The sequence below is a fragment of the Nerophis ophidion genome, linkage group LG07 (assembly GCF_033978795.1).
Source record: "Nerophis ophidion isolate RoL-2023_Sa linkage group LG07, RoL_Noph_v1.0, whole genome shotgun sequence".
Classification (NCBI taxonomy): Eukaryota; Metazoa; Chordata; class Actinopteri; order Syngnathiformes; family Syngnathidae; genus Nerophis; species Nerophis ophidion.
In genome coordinates, this window is record NC_084617.1 from 43,934,912 (window position 1) to 43,949,403 (window position 14,492).

Consider the following 14,492-nt stretch of genomic DNA (forward strand, 5'->3'; position numbering starts at 1 on the left):
ACCATAGGTGAGGATATATATATATATATATATATATATATATATATATATATATATACATATTTGTATATATATATATATATATATATATATATATATATATATATATATATATATATATATATATACACATATGTATATATATATATATATATATATATATATATTTTTTTTTTTTTTTAATTATTATTATTATTTTTTTTTCTTTTTTTTTTTTTTTTGGAGCCCTTGCCTCAAAACAAAATAATATTTGCCTTGGTGCCCTAAAATACGAGCTCTCCTCTAAAGTAACACTTGCCTTGACTTTAAACATTTTAAATTCGAGGCCAGTAGAGGGATAGGAAATAAGTGGTAAATAAAGTCAGGGGAAAAACAAAAGTGTGTCAAAGGAAATTGCTCTTAAAAATATCACTTTCATCATCTTGTGGAATACAATCGAACCATGTTTGTGTCTGCAGTGATCACTTAGTAAAATGTTAGTTTGAACATTTGATTTGTTTAAGAAACTTTCTGTGATGCAATCGAGTTTATTCTCTACTATATTAGCAGTGTTTGACTGCCGAACTAAACGTAAAGGACAATAGATCACATTAGTTTGTGTTCTTTCGTGGTTGCTAGGCATAAATATAGCTAGAAGACCTGATTGTGAAAAGAAACTAACGTCTTGTATTAAATATCGTAACTATTGGTCCAATCTACCGTATTTTTGTTGTCCATCCATCCATCTTTTTCCGTTTATACGGGGTCGGATCGCCGTGGCAGCAGCCTAGGCAGAGAAGCCCAGACATCCCTCTGCACAGCCACTTCGTTCAGCTCCCCCGAGGCATCTCGAGGCGTTCTGAGGCCAGCTGGGAGACATAGTCTTCCCAATGTGTCCTGGGTCTTCCCCTTGGCCTCATACCGGTCGTACGTGCCCAAAACACCTCCGCAGGGAGGCGTCCGGGTTGCATCCTGACCAGAACCACCTCATCTGGCTTTTCTCGATATGAAAGATCAGTGGCTTTACTTTGAGCTCCTCCTAAATGACAGATCTTCTCACCCTATCTCCAAGGGACAGCTCCGCCACCCGACGGAGGAAACTCATTTTGACCGCTTGTACCCGTGATCTTGTCCTTTTGGTCATAACCCGAAGCTCATGTAGATTGACCGCTAAATTGAGAGCTTTTCCTTACGGCTCAGCTCCTTCTTTACCATGATGGTTCGATGCAGGGTCTGCATTAGAGATCTGCCTGTTGATCTCATGATCCACTCTTCCCTCACTCGTAAAGAAGACTCTCAGGTACTTGAACTCTTCCACTTGGGGGAAGATCTCCTCCTCAGCCACAATTTTTTTAACAGAAACTAAAAACTTAGTGGAAAGCAAAGCGCTTTATTTGACACAGACAACCACAATATAACATATTTGGTGCTATTTGCAAGCATCAATAAAATATCCTTGAAAATATTAATAAAGTAGATGAATAAATCTCTTGTAGGCTCAACAGCATATACCAACTCTTGATATCGCTAGCAAACATTCCTGAACAACAGGGACATCTATAGCTAAATAATGAGACAAAATATGAACTTCACACCATAAAGCAACTGCAGACATGAATTGTAGATGAGACTAATATTTGTAGCAAGAAATCAACTGCAAACAAACTTATCCTTTTTCTCATTGGCGTCACGATCACAACAGCATGGCACTTGTTATCTCACTCAAATACGTTACTCGCGATCGACGTAATTTGCACCCCTGTGTTAAATAATGATAACCACCGTCTTGCATGAATATAAAAAAAAGGTATTGAGTCAAAGCCAACTGAGTGGTCACTTTACGTACAATGATGCGTCATATCATTCATGTGATCAATGGAATTGAACAAAACACTTCAAATGAGCAAGTCATTAAAGTCCCAGTGTTGCATTGTGGTATGATAAATAATGATGAGTGTGAATGTCCACCAATGATTAGAGCACATACTTGTTGGTCACAAAAAACATTCATGAAGTTTGTTTCTTTTATGAACTTATTATGGGTCTACTGATAATGTGACCAAATCTGCTGGGTCAAAAGTATACATACAGCAATGTTAATATTTGATTACATGTCCCTTGACAAGTTTCACTGCAATAAAGCACTTTTGATAGCCATCCACAAGCTTCTGGTTGAATTTTTGACCACTCCTCTTGACAAAATTGGTGCAGTTCAGCTAAATGTGTTGGTTTTCTCACATGGACTTGTTTCTTCAGCATTGTCCACACGTGTAAGTCAAGACTTTTGGACCACATAACTTTCCTCTAGAAGGTATTTTCTTTGTCCATGACATGTCAGATGAAACAAAAATTGAGCTGTTTGGCCACAATACCCAGCAATATGTTTGGAGGAGAAAAGTTGAGTCCTTTAATCCCAGGAACACCAAACCTACCATCAAGCATGGTGGTGGTAGTATTATGCTCTTGGCCTGTTTTGCTGCCAATGGAACTGATGCTTTACAGAGAGTAATTGGGACAATGAAAAATGAGGATTACCTCTAAATTCTTCAGGACAACTTAAATTCATCATCCTGGAGGTTGGGTCTTGGACACATTTGGGTGTTCCAACAGGACAATGACCCCAAACACACATCAAAAGTGGTAAAAGAATGGCTAAATCAGGCTAGAATTAATATTTTAGAATGGCCTTCCCAAAGTCTTGACTTAAACATGTGGACAATGCTGAAGAAACAAGTCCATGTGAGAAAACCAACACATTTAGCTGAACTGGAACCTTTTTTTCAAGAGGAGTGCTCAAAAATTCAACCAGAAGCTTGTGGATGGCTACCAAAAGTGCCTTATTGCAGTAAAACTTGCCAGGGCACATGAAACCAAATATTAACATTGCTGAATGTATACTTTTGACCCAGTAGATTTGGTCACATTTTCAGTAGACCCATAATAAATTAATTAAAGAACCAAACTTCATGAATGTTTTTTGTGACCAACAAGTATGTGCTTCAATCACTCTATCACAAACAAAATAAGAGTTGCATAAATTATTGGAAACTGAAGACAGCCATGACACTAGTCTTTACAAGTGTATGTAAACATTTGACCACGACTATAAGTCTGTCACGGTTCAAATGACCAAGTGTGAGTGTGGTCTACAAAAGCCAGGCAGCAGCATCTGACAAACTAACAGGTCGTGTACTAAATAACTTTTTAAAATGTTTTGGACTACTCATCCAGGGCCAAAGAAGCAAGTCGATGCTGGCTCTTCTTCACTCAGCCATGCGCTCCAGTCCACCTGCTGTCACAGGCTTTGACAGAGTGGCCGCAGCATTCCGCTCTGTGACCCCCGTTCTCACTCAGACACTCACCGAAGACCTCCACGTCCTTCCAAGAGTCGCAGAGCCACCCGCCATCCTGGCCTTCCTAAATGCAGCCTACCTCTGCCCTGTCGCCGGCGAACTGGCCTTGCTGGTGACTAAAGAAAGCGAGAGGGCCCTGAGGGACAACACCATGCTCGGCAGCAAGACCAAGAAATACTCGACTAAGTCTCGAGCAACAGTTGGTGAGTCTTTTAGCACTGTTTGGTTAATTAACTTTTGTTTCTCTTTGTTTTGTTTGTCTGTGTCAACATGTTTTAAGGGGTTTATTTAAATGTGCCGCACTGCTTTTTATTGTCCTTTCATCATCATTGTTACCTATTAAAGGTGAAACATGTTCTCTTTCCATTTTCACTTTTCCATTACATTCCAGCTGCCGTGTTAGTGCCCTGAGCCAAGATCCTTGAAAGTGATTGTCAGTAACTATTCCCCCTGTAATTGCTTTCTTCCTTCCAATTTAGTCTCCTCTTCACTAAGAAACAGGATGGAGAAGTAACTTTGGGGTCAAGGTTTCTTCTTCTTCACAAAATACTTCTAAATGCTATTTACAGTAACCAGGCTGAGCTCTTTCTAATTTATTGTATTAATTCAATTGAAATAAGGACAAGAGATGAACAAAAACCCACATTATTTTTCTAACAGTCCTATTTGCATTATTAACCTTACAGTAGGGGTCCAATATCGCCTTGTATCTAAAATCTCCAATATACAGTAAGCTCCGATACAAGCAGTCCCACAGGACGCTTACTTGTGCAAAGCTGTACAGTCATCCATCCATCCATTTTTTCTTCCGCTTGTCCCTTTCGGGGTCGCGGGGGGTACTGGAGCCTATCTCAGCTGCATTCGGGCGGAAGGCGGTGTACACCCTCGATAAGTCGCCACCTCATCACAGGGCCAACACAGGTAGACAGACAACATTCACACTCACATTCACACACTAGGGCCAATTTAGTGTTGCCAATCAACCTATCCCCAGGTGAATGATTTTGAGGGTTGGAGGAAGCCGGCCAGTTAACATCCAAATGTCCCTCAATAAGCACAAAAGGTTGGTCTTTTCTTCTATTTTATTGGTTATTTACAAACAGTACACATGATGGCTTACAGGCTACAAGGAGCTATAGCTGCTACACAACAGCTAAGCACACGCTAGCACACAAGCTAAATGTGCGTAACAAGTGTCCTTACTTCAACAATATTGTATTCTAAAGCATTTTTAGTATAAAGTATCAAATAATTATTGTTGCATACTACCTACACATAAAAAGTGTCCAAGGCAGAAATGTATTAGAAAGTATCCAGTAACATAAGTGTCCGCATCATTCAACTTACTGGGTCATGAGCTAAAACGGGATCTGCACTTTTTTGAGAATGTTGCCTATTGTTCACAATAATAATGAAAAACATGACGACGGATATAATTTTTTTTAATGCATTCTAACTTGTAAGTAAATGCGTCGTCTTACAATGGAGCCTAAGAGAGCCACTCTATTTAGCCTATAAAGCACTTAAAAAAAATCCAAATACCTCTGTAAAGGTTTCATATACATGATGAAAGTATATATGTAATGTAGTAACATTTATAACTAGATGAGGCAATTCCTGAAGGACTTGTGTGTGAATGTTCTAATACTGAAGGTGTGAATGCTCTAATACTGAAGTTGAACTGAAATGCTGACTGGATGTATAGTATGAATGTAAGAATAGTTTGAATGTTGGAATGGTTTGAATGTTAGAATGATTTGAATGTTGGAATGGTTTGAATGTTGAAGAGTTTGAATTTCCAGGAAAAATGGAATAGGGTTTGGAACTTGGGAAAGTGTTGGTTGGATGAGTGGAACATGTTGATGTTGGAATGGTTTTAATAGGTTGAAAAATGTGCGAATTGTATAAGTTTAAAAAAATGGACAAATCATTTTGAATGGGGAAAATGTCCCTGAAAACTGGGAATTTTTGAAAATTTTGAACAAAATGAATATTTTGGAATTAGAACGGTTTGAATCGGATGAAAACGTGGGAATTGTGGAACTTTGAAGAATGTCCCATTGTTTTAAATGGCAATTTCGCATTTAAAAAAAAATTGGAATTTCGGTAAAAGCAGGATTTTTTTTTTTTAATTGTATAAAACTTGAATAATCTGTATGAGTTGAAATGGTTGGTGCTGAAATTGTCAAATCGGTCGAAAAATGTTGAATTGAATTCCTGGAATTTTGGGAAGACTGGGAATTTTTCCAGTTCATAAAACAACTTAGTTTTTTGTCCTAATTAATTAAGTTAAAGTTAAAGTACCAATGATTGTCACACACACTAGGGGTGGCGAAATTGTTCTCTGCATTTGACCTATCACCCTTGATCACCCCCTGGGAGGTGAGGGGTGCAGTTGGCAGCAGCGGTGCCGCGCCCAGGAATCATTTATGGTGATTTAACCCCCAATTCCATCCCTTAATGCTGAGTGCCAAATAGGGAGGTAATGGGTCCCATTTTTTTTTATAGTCTTTGGTATGACTCAGCCGGGATTTGAACTCACGGCCTACCGATCTCAGGGCGGACACTCTACCCACTAGGCCACTGAGTAGGTAATAAGATTGTTTTGACAGTAGAACGGTTGAAATGGTTGAAAAATGTGGAAGGAGTAGTCGCCAGAAAAAAAAAAGTGGAAATAGGGCTTTGGAAAACCAAAAATTCGGGAAAATCCTGGAATCTTTTTTTTACTTAGAAAAAGGGATTTCCAGGATGGTGCAATGTGTTGAAGATAGAATAGTTTGAATCGGTTGAAAAATGTGGAAATGGCGGCAGTTAGAAAAATGGCCAATTCATTTTGAATTAGAAAATTGTCCCAGAAAACCTAGAATTCTGATACATTTTTGGAATTTGTCAAGGGAAATCCTGAAATTCCCGAATAGGCCTAACAGTTTGAAGTTGGAACGGATTGAATCGGGTGAAAATGTGTAAAGTAGAGCGCGCCCATCTCTGAAGAAGAAGAAGAAGAAGAAGAAAAAGAAGAAGAAGAAGAAGAAGAAGAAGAAGAAGTTTAATAAATAGAGGAATTTTGGTGTAAAAAACATGTGTGAATGTTTTGGAGCATTCACACACAAACTTTTAATATTTATGTATTTTGCTAAATTTAAGCGTACGTAATTCAAAAAAGACTTCACAACTTTTCCTTTTTTTCGACTACATTACTGGTTACTCACTGCAGACTTTATGAGCAGTGTTGGACTAACGCCGTTATTTTCGGCGATAACAAGTAGTCTAACGCGTTATTTTTTATATTCAGGTACTCCATTACCGTTACTTCATGATGCGTTACTGCGTTATTTTACGCTATTTTTTATGTAGTATCGGCTAGAAACAGAATATCTGAGTGTGTTATTGGAGAGCTGCAGTGTCTTCCTTCTGAATCTTCCTGCATCACAAGTGTGTGTGGGTTGGGGAGGGCGTGTCTGTGTTTACTAACAAGACATCATGCCGGAGCTGAAGTCGAGTTTCTTAAGATGGAGATATTCTCACTACTTTTCTTTTATCACAAAGAAAAGAACATTTTAGCTAAATGTAAGTTGTGTCTTGGATCAAGGGTCCTATCTACTGCACAAATCAGCAATTCAAATCTTCTGAAACTCCTATAAAAGCAACATGCTTCGACGAAGCTCGTAAAAAGAGACACAGACTCCGATGCCACTCCACCTCCACTTCCACCTAAGGATTGTAACGAAGGCACTGCTAGCCAGGACAACATTGATAGAGCCATTGCAGCGTAGGTGCTCGAAGACATGTAGGCTACTTCTACAGTGGAGTCCCCCGCTTTCAGGCAGCTAATTAGCATGATACCGGCATCAAAAAGCAAGTGGCACAGAAAACATTTTCCACGTACCTGGACAGTGAGTATATAAAAATGGAAAGCGAGCTAGACAAAACTCTCCAAACTCTGCTTCTGCTTATCATTCATCACTGAAGATACACACTCTGTCAATTATTTTATATACTGTTGCTCTTTCATTTTGGACTTCTAGAGAGTGTTTCATTATCACATCACTCTAAATGTATGGACTGTAAAGTTCACAAACATAAAGAGGGATCCTAGTCAGCTAGGCCAATCTTTCTTTTTCTCTAAACTAAAACTGGGGAAATGGGTAGCCTGTTCTGGGCTTCAGTACAGTGTTGATCTCCTGAATACAAGATTTTATTTCCAAATTCCTTAAGAGAAAAAATGCCTGGTTAGGCTATGTGTATGTCAGGTGTGTCTTCTTTGGGTTAAGCCAGGTTTACAACTATGTCGTGACATGTTGTTATTATGCGGTTTGTTACTTATGTATGTTATGTTGCAGCTATTTAAAATTGTTTTGTCAATTTGTTCTGGCCTGAAATACATCGGCCCTTTGAAACATATCTTTCTCTTTGTGTGTTGTATGTAGACCACATGGTTTAGCAAAGTTCAGTGATGCAAATGGATGTCAAGTTGATCAACATATTGTATTATTCTACAGTGAAATAACAGTATTGAAATGAAGGCTAAAAGAGCATTAATGGGAACCTTAAAAAAAAAGAAGAAAAAAGATGTAACTTAATAGTTACTTTTCACAGTAACGCATTACATTTTGGTGTAAGTAACTGAGTTAGTGACTGAGTTACTTTTGAAATGAAGTAACGAGTAACTGTTGCTAGTTACTGGTTTTCACTAACCCAACACTGTTTGAGAGCCAACAAACATAATAAAACATCACTTACTGTACAATGTCTGCTGTTATTAGGATGCAGACTGTTAGAATATTCATATATTCCCATTTAGATGTAGAATGACTCATAATCCTCGCGGACAAAAGGAGGGTGGAACCAAGCTTCTTTTATGGCCGTTCTTACCATTGCCGGGTCTAAATTGGCTGTCAGAATGTACCAACTCGTCAGATTTTATCCAGGTGAGAGGCATGATTTTGATCTACTATAGAGTTAATCATGTCAACATTGGCACACAAGCTCGTGATCACGTCGCCGCTTTAAATAGTCTGTCTGCTTTAGCACTTATAATAACAATATCACTCATACTTGGTTAATATTCAAGTCACGAAATGTAAATGAAGTATTGGTGGCTCTTTTTCAAAGGTTTTTTTATTGGGTTTTATGGGCGGAGTAGAGGACCTCTCATTGGCTCCGCTGTACGTGGACTTTTATTTACGTTTTTACATTTAGAATGCATAAAAAAAAAATACATTCACAATGTCTTTCATAATGATTGTGAACAGGAGACAAAATCACCCCCCCCCCAGAAAGTGCAGTTCCCCTTTAAAGGGGGTCCTATAATATTAAACCAACTTCTCTTACCTCTTGGTACCTGTTTTTAAGTATTTGGGTGCAAAAGACTGTGCCTGTAACACGGCATACAGTAGAAATCAGAGAGATCATTGAGTTTGGACTTTGTCTTTTTCTTCCGACTCCGCGCCGGGGCCACTAGGGCCATCTTCGTCGGTGTCAGAGTTGATGTAACTTGCGGTTGCTTCGTCCAGTGTTTACTCGGCCTTGTTTTTGCTTACACTTTTGTCTCGAGACGGGTTGCCTCTAAGCTCTTGCCGTCTTATTCGGCTCCCGGTGGTACGCTTTTCGGGGCTCGTTACTGCTGATGGATTTTTGGTAACGTGCGGTAGTTGTTTTGTCTTTTTCGTCATGCAAATGTACTCGGAATACATTGGCGGCAAACTTCATAGCTTGCTGGCTTGTGTGCACTAGCTTTTTGCTTTCTGCCCTTTACGTCGGTCGTGAGTTACAATGGCGGAGGGTGTGTCAGTCGATTGCCAGCCAGGCATTAAAAAATAATTCTAAAAATTAGCGATCATCAATTAGCGATCATAAATCTTCACCAAGACATCACTTGATTGACATTCACAGTGCCCGAGGGTCTTGTGAGATTACCTTGGATGCTGCCAGATCATTATTAAGAAAAAAATTACAGACAGAAAGGCGAGAAACACTTTTTTTTATTTCAACAGACTCTTGCGCAGCACCTACCGTCAAAACTCTAAAGACAGACTGCACAGTTCCTGTCTTCACAATAAAATCCCTGCTCTATCCTGCCTGCGCTAACAAAATAAGAGTCTCCGAAAGCTGGCATGCACAAGCTAACGAGCTACAGTGTTTGCTGCCAATGTATTTCGTGTAAAGTGTATAAAAAGGAGTATGGAAGCTGGACAAATAAGATGCCAAAAACCAACCACTTTCATATTAAAGTTAAAGTAAAGTACCAATTATTGTCACAGACACACACACTAGATGTGGTGAAGATTGTCCCCTGCATTTGACCCATTCCCTCGTTGGTATTGGACAGAAAGGAGGACGTTTTTCTCCTTCATTTGAAAATGTGGACGTTATCATCACTACTGTCTGATTCCAATCAATGCAAGTCAGTAGAATCGGGTAATACACCAACTAATATTCTTGTTTTAATTTTTCATGAAAGAAAGTAAGTAAGTACAATTTATTTATAAAGCGCTTTTCACAGATAAAATCCCAAAGCCCTGTACAAAACATAGGTGAAGTAAAACAACAATTCAATTAAAACAACAGGGGCAACATCATAAAAAGGATACAAAGTGGATTAGAAATATAGCTAAAAGTGCATTAACTAAGAGCTTTAGTAAAAAGAGAAGTTTTCAAATGTTCTTAAAAGTTTCAACACAGTCAAGATCACAGAGGGACTGGTGCAAGTTGTTCCAGTCTTGGAGCTAAAGCCTCTGGCCCGAAGACCGGAGGCTGCGCCCTGAAGAGTAGGGGCATAGTAAGTCAGTGATGTACTGATGGGCCCCACCATGCAACGCACGGAATGTCAGGACTAAAATCATAAACTTGATGCAAAATTTAACCGGAAGTCAATGAAGACTGGATGAAACGGGGGTGATATGGAATCTATTTGTGTTAAACATGCTTGTATTATCGTTAAACACCTTTAACTTGCTAACATAAATGTCTCTTTCATAAATAAATAAATATATATATGAATGAGGTAGATCCCCTAGACTTCGTCATTTAAAAAGTAGCTCGCCTGCAGAAAAATAGTGGGCTCCCCTCCTGTACATGCTTTGCTGCTTCACATTCTTGCTAATTTTGTTCCAATATATACTGATTAGGCTGACCATACGTCCTCTTTTCCCCGGACATGTCCTCTTTTAGCAGGGTGTCCGGGCATTTTTTTAAAAATGCGTCAAATGTCCAGCATATTGAAATAGGGTTGCGTTTATTTTCAATGTAGGTCCAGGGTTAAGTTACCGTGTATGTATGTATATATATATATATATATCCATCCATCCATCCATTTCCTACCGGTTATTTCCTTTTATATATATATAATACTCGAGTTGGTGAATTCTAGCTTTAAATATTGTAGTGGCTGGCTACGGGGTGTTAGCCAATGGCTTTGGCTGGGGGGCGGGACTTCCGGAGAAGTTATTGACAGGAAGCTTTGGTTCGAGTTTTGCTGGGAAAAGGAAATAGACTTCTTGGTAAACACTAAGGTGAGTGTAAAGTCAACAATTTTAACTCCAGTAAATGAGTTATTTTCGTATTTGTGAGTCCATGGAAAATTCACTTTTATCTCCCGCTGGATCCACATTGTTCGAGGATGGAGACAGGCTAGCTGTTAGCTTAAAGCTAACCAGCACTCGAGCAGACTCCTTCCCCTCAAAAACATACTTTGCAGGTCAAAAACTCGGGGCAGTTGTTTGCCTTTTGAAGTGTTAATCTGCGAGGAGTGTTCAAAAGGAGTCTTTTGAAGAAGTGGCTGACAAGTTAGCATCACTGACAGTGACGTCATCACCGTCATTGTTTACTGAAGCAGAGATGGTGCCTGTGTGTTATGATAAACGCGATAGATTTATCAGATTAAATTTTTTATTATCTAGCAGGGGTGTCAAAAGTGTGCGAAAGAGGCCATTTGCAGCCCACAGCTAATGTTTTTAAAGGCCCACGGCACATTCTAAAAATACTATTAAAATAATCGAAAACATAACAAAAGTGAAATAAAAAAGCTTAAAGGTGAAATGTAATTTACAAAAAGTTGCAATGTTAACTAATAAAACAAAGCTGTTTTTTTTTTTTTTTCAAACTGTCATTGCTCAAAACATAATATTGAATCAAAATCAATGTTATTATGAATTAATGACCTATCCAAGGTTCCCGTTACTTCACATCAAATATTCCACTGAGAAAATAATTTTTGGTGGAAGATTTTGCATATTTTGTGTGTTTGTCATTAAAAACATAGCGTTGTTTGACAAAAAAGGGCGGAAAACAAACAAACAAAAAAACAACATAAAAAAAAAAATTTGAAATAAGGGATGGATGTGAATTTGATGTAGATAGAACAAGCTCAGTGATGAGCTGAAGACATGCACTTCTTTGGTAAGGTTTAAGAAAACATTGAGAGGTGAAATAATTGAAAATTATAAAATATAGTAACAATTACTTTCATCGCATTGATTTTTGATTTTTGATTTTTTTTTTTAGCGTTGATGTTCCAGGCAATGTAATCTTCTGTGAAGGTATAGGATAGACACATATAAGCTTTGGCTTCAGCCTATTCCTTTTTTGGTCATTCTTTTTCTTTTCTTTCGTATGTAAATGTGCATTATTGTATACATATAACATGTACTGTAAAACTGATCACACAAGATGGTTGATTGATTTGATTGATTATATGACCGAAATAAACTTATTTCATTCATTTCATTCATTCATTCATTCCAGAGATTTAAGCGTTAAATATAAAATGTATGTATGCCCTGGCACACCATTATCATCATTTCATGACCCAAGCAAAACACTTTTTACACTTTTATACTGAAATAAATACACCTACAACTTATAAAATAAAAACAAAAAAAAAAACCTACCAGCAGCGGTAAAGTTTAGATCCATGAAGGAAAGAAGAAAGTGAATGAATGTTTATAACTGAATACATTTACATATGTATACACATTTGTTTTCTTTTTTTATTATTTTTTAAATGAATTATGTAAAGTTTATGACAACCTTTTTCCAACACACAATATAAAATTTGAGATACAACAAGATAATGAATACGTTTATCATTTGTTTTCAAAACACTTACAAAAAAGTGGGACCCCAAAAATTTACTGTGGGACTCCATTTTAATGACTTGATGGGGTCCCTGGAACCCCATTTTAAAAATCCCTAGCGCCAACACAGCAGTCAACAGAGGAGAAAAAAATGCTTTATTTAAATAAATATATTATTTATAAAGCAAGTTCGAGTGTCATTGGTAAATTTTCACCTACTCCCGGCCTTGGCGTGCTGCTTGCCTTATATGTGTCCTCTTTTTGGGATTTCGGAATATGGTCAGCCTAATACTGATTATCACTCCAACAAAGCCAAGCGGTGTGCTAATAACACCTTGCAAGTTGCTCCACCATTCACACCCTGAGAACAAATAGTTACCACAGGAGTTCACTCAAGTTATTCCAGAAGTAGAATATGCAGAATGTCAGTGAGACGCATTGACACTGACGCCATAGCCTCAGACTATAGAAGAGTATACTTTTAATACTTAATTCCCTCCGTATTCCCTTTGTTTGTTTTTATTGACTTATTTAGGACTTGCTGACGGTGAGGCTACATCTCGGAAGAAAACAAAACACAAAAAAAATCTAAAAGGTGTGAGCTGTTGTTTACTTTTTCAAAAATTGTGCACATGTCAGTTTCCCTGTGGAACAGCGTCTTTACATCTGCCATTCTTGGATAAACACACCGGCAGCCTTGCCTCGCTTTCTCCCTCCGTCTTGCGCTCTGTCATTTGGTTTTGCCTTTCCCCTTTTCTTAAATGTGAGATGAGAGGAGGCAGCCAAGATAATTGGCCATGCGTCAGTCGGCCTGTTTGATCACGTAACGCAGCGCAGCCTACACACCTACGTGCCGCGCAACAAACCGTCAAATGTAGCACCGGAGGCAGAACACGGCTCTAAAGGGAACGTGGGACCTGTGTTGTGCAGTTTTGCTTTCGCTCAGTTGAGGTGTTTGTGCGCGTCTATATACCGTATGTGTGTGTGTGTGTGTGTGTGTGTGTGTGTGTGTGTGTGTGTGTGTGCGTGTGTGTGTGTGTGTGTGTGTGTGTGTGTGTGTGTGTGTGTGTGTGTGTGTGTGTGTGTGTGTGTGTGTGTTTAACTATCAGCTGCAACACAGCTCTGAGGGCTACAGCTGAGATAACATTTTTGAGTAATCACCCCCCTCAAAAAGCTTGAGAACCCCCATATTCTCCACCCAAGGCCCCTGGCTCTTATTGAGCCACAGTTTGAACAATAATCTGCTTTCACACTGTACTGTGTGCTCCTCCCATAATTGTCAAGACAATTATGGCTGTGGTAACACAAAGTGATTCTATTTTCATAAGCATCCAGTGACTCCTCTGATCTGGGCCTCTTCCCTGCTGTGTTATTGTCGTCTCCTGCAGTGGAGAGGCAGGCACTAGGTATATTTTGATAAGAGCCATGCCTGGGGACACTCTGCAGGCTCTCAAGGGAGCATTGTTGTGTGCAGCATCAGCCACTGTCAAACCACTGAACCGTTTAACAGCGGCAATATCGGCCTCCTCTTTTGAACCCAACTACCTTAAAGGCAGGCACTGACATTGTACCCAGACGGCTGTGAAGGGTCGTCTCAACCATCTTTTTCTTCATCTTCTTTAGGTCCCTCCCACACGTGCTTCCTTCTCTGTGTTTATCTTTGCCCATTGTTTTATGTTTAGTAGGGAATATGATAAATATATTGAAATAACATCTACTATAATTAACGTGTCTAGGAATGTTCTCAATCATCAGGTCATTGTCATCTCAGGGCATTCAATCATCACAACTGAACTGTTTGTGCTCATAGGGCAGATCTAGAATAGATCGAGACTAAATATGACCAATCTAAGGCCCCTTCTACACCAAGCCTGCTAAGGTTATCCAGGGTAAATCCCACCTAACCTTATACTTGTCCACACACGCACAATGGTCGTTTAAGACCCCCCTCACACTCTCCGTCTGCCGGCTCAACGCGACGTAGTACGCATTATAGTTATAGTAGTTATAGTTACTTCCAGTGTTGCTTTGTGTGCAAGTTCTTAAATCAAATTGAACTTATCTATCAATTTCCAGTGTTGTGGTA

The 14,492-nt window shown here is 38.8% G+C and overlaps 1 protein-coding gene across 4 annotated transcripts in view; it reads left to right on the forward strand.

Annotated features, from left to right (window-relative positions):
• Positions 1–14,492, forward strand: part of kiaa0825 (KIAA0825 ortholog) — a 523,244-nt gene that overhangs the window by 56,740 nt on the left and 452,012 nt on the right. For all 4 annotated transcript variants that reach the window (XM_061906242.1, XM_061906241.1, XM_061906244.1 and 1 more), the window contains one exon: positions 3,211–3,535. In XM_061906242.1, coding sequence (XP_061762226.1) covers positions 3,211–3,535 — 325 coding nt within the window. The remainder of the gene's footprint in view (positions 1–3,210; positions 3,536–14,492) is intronic.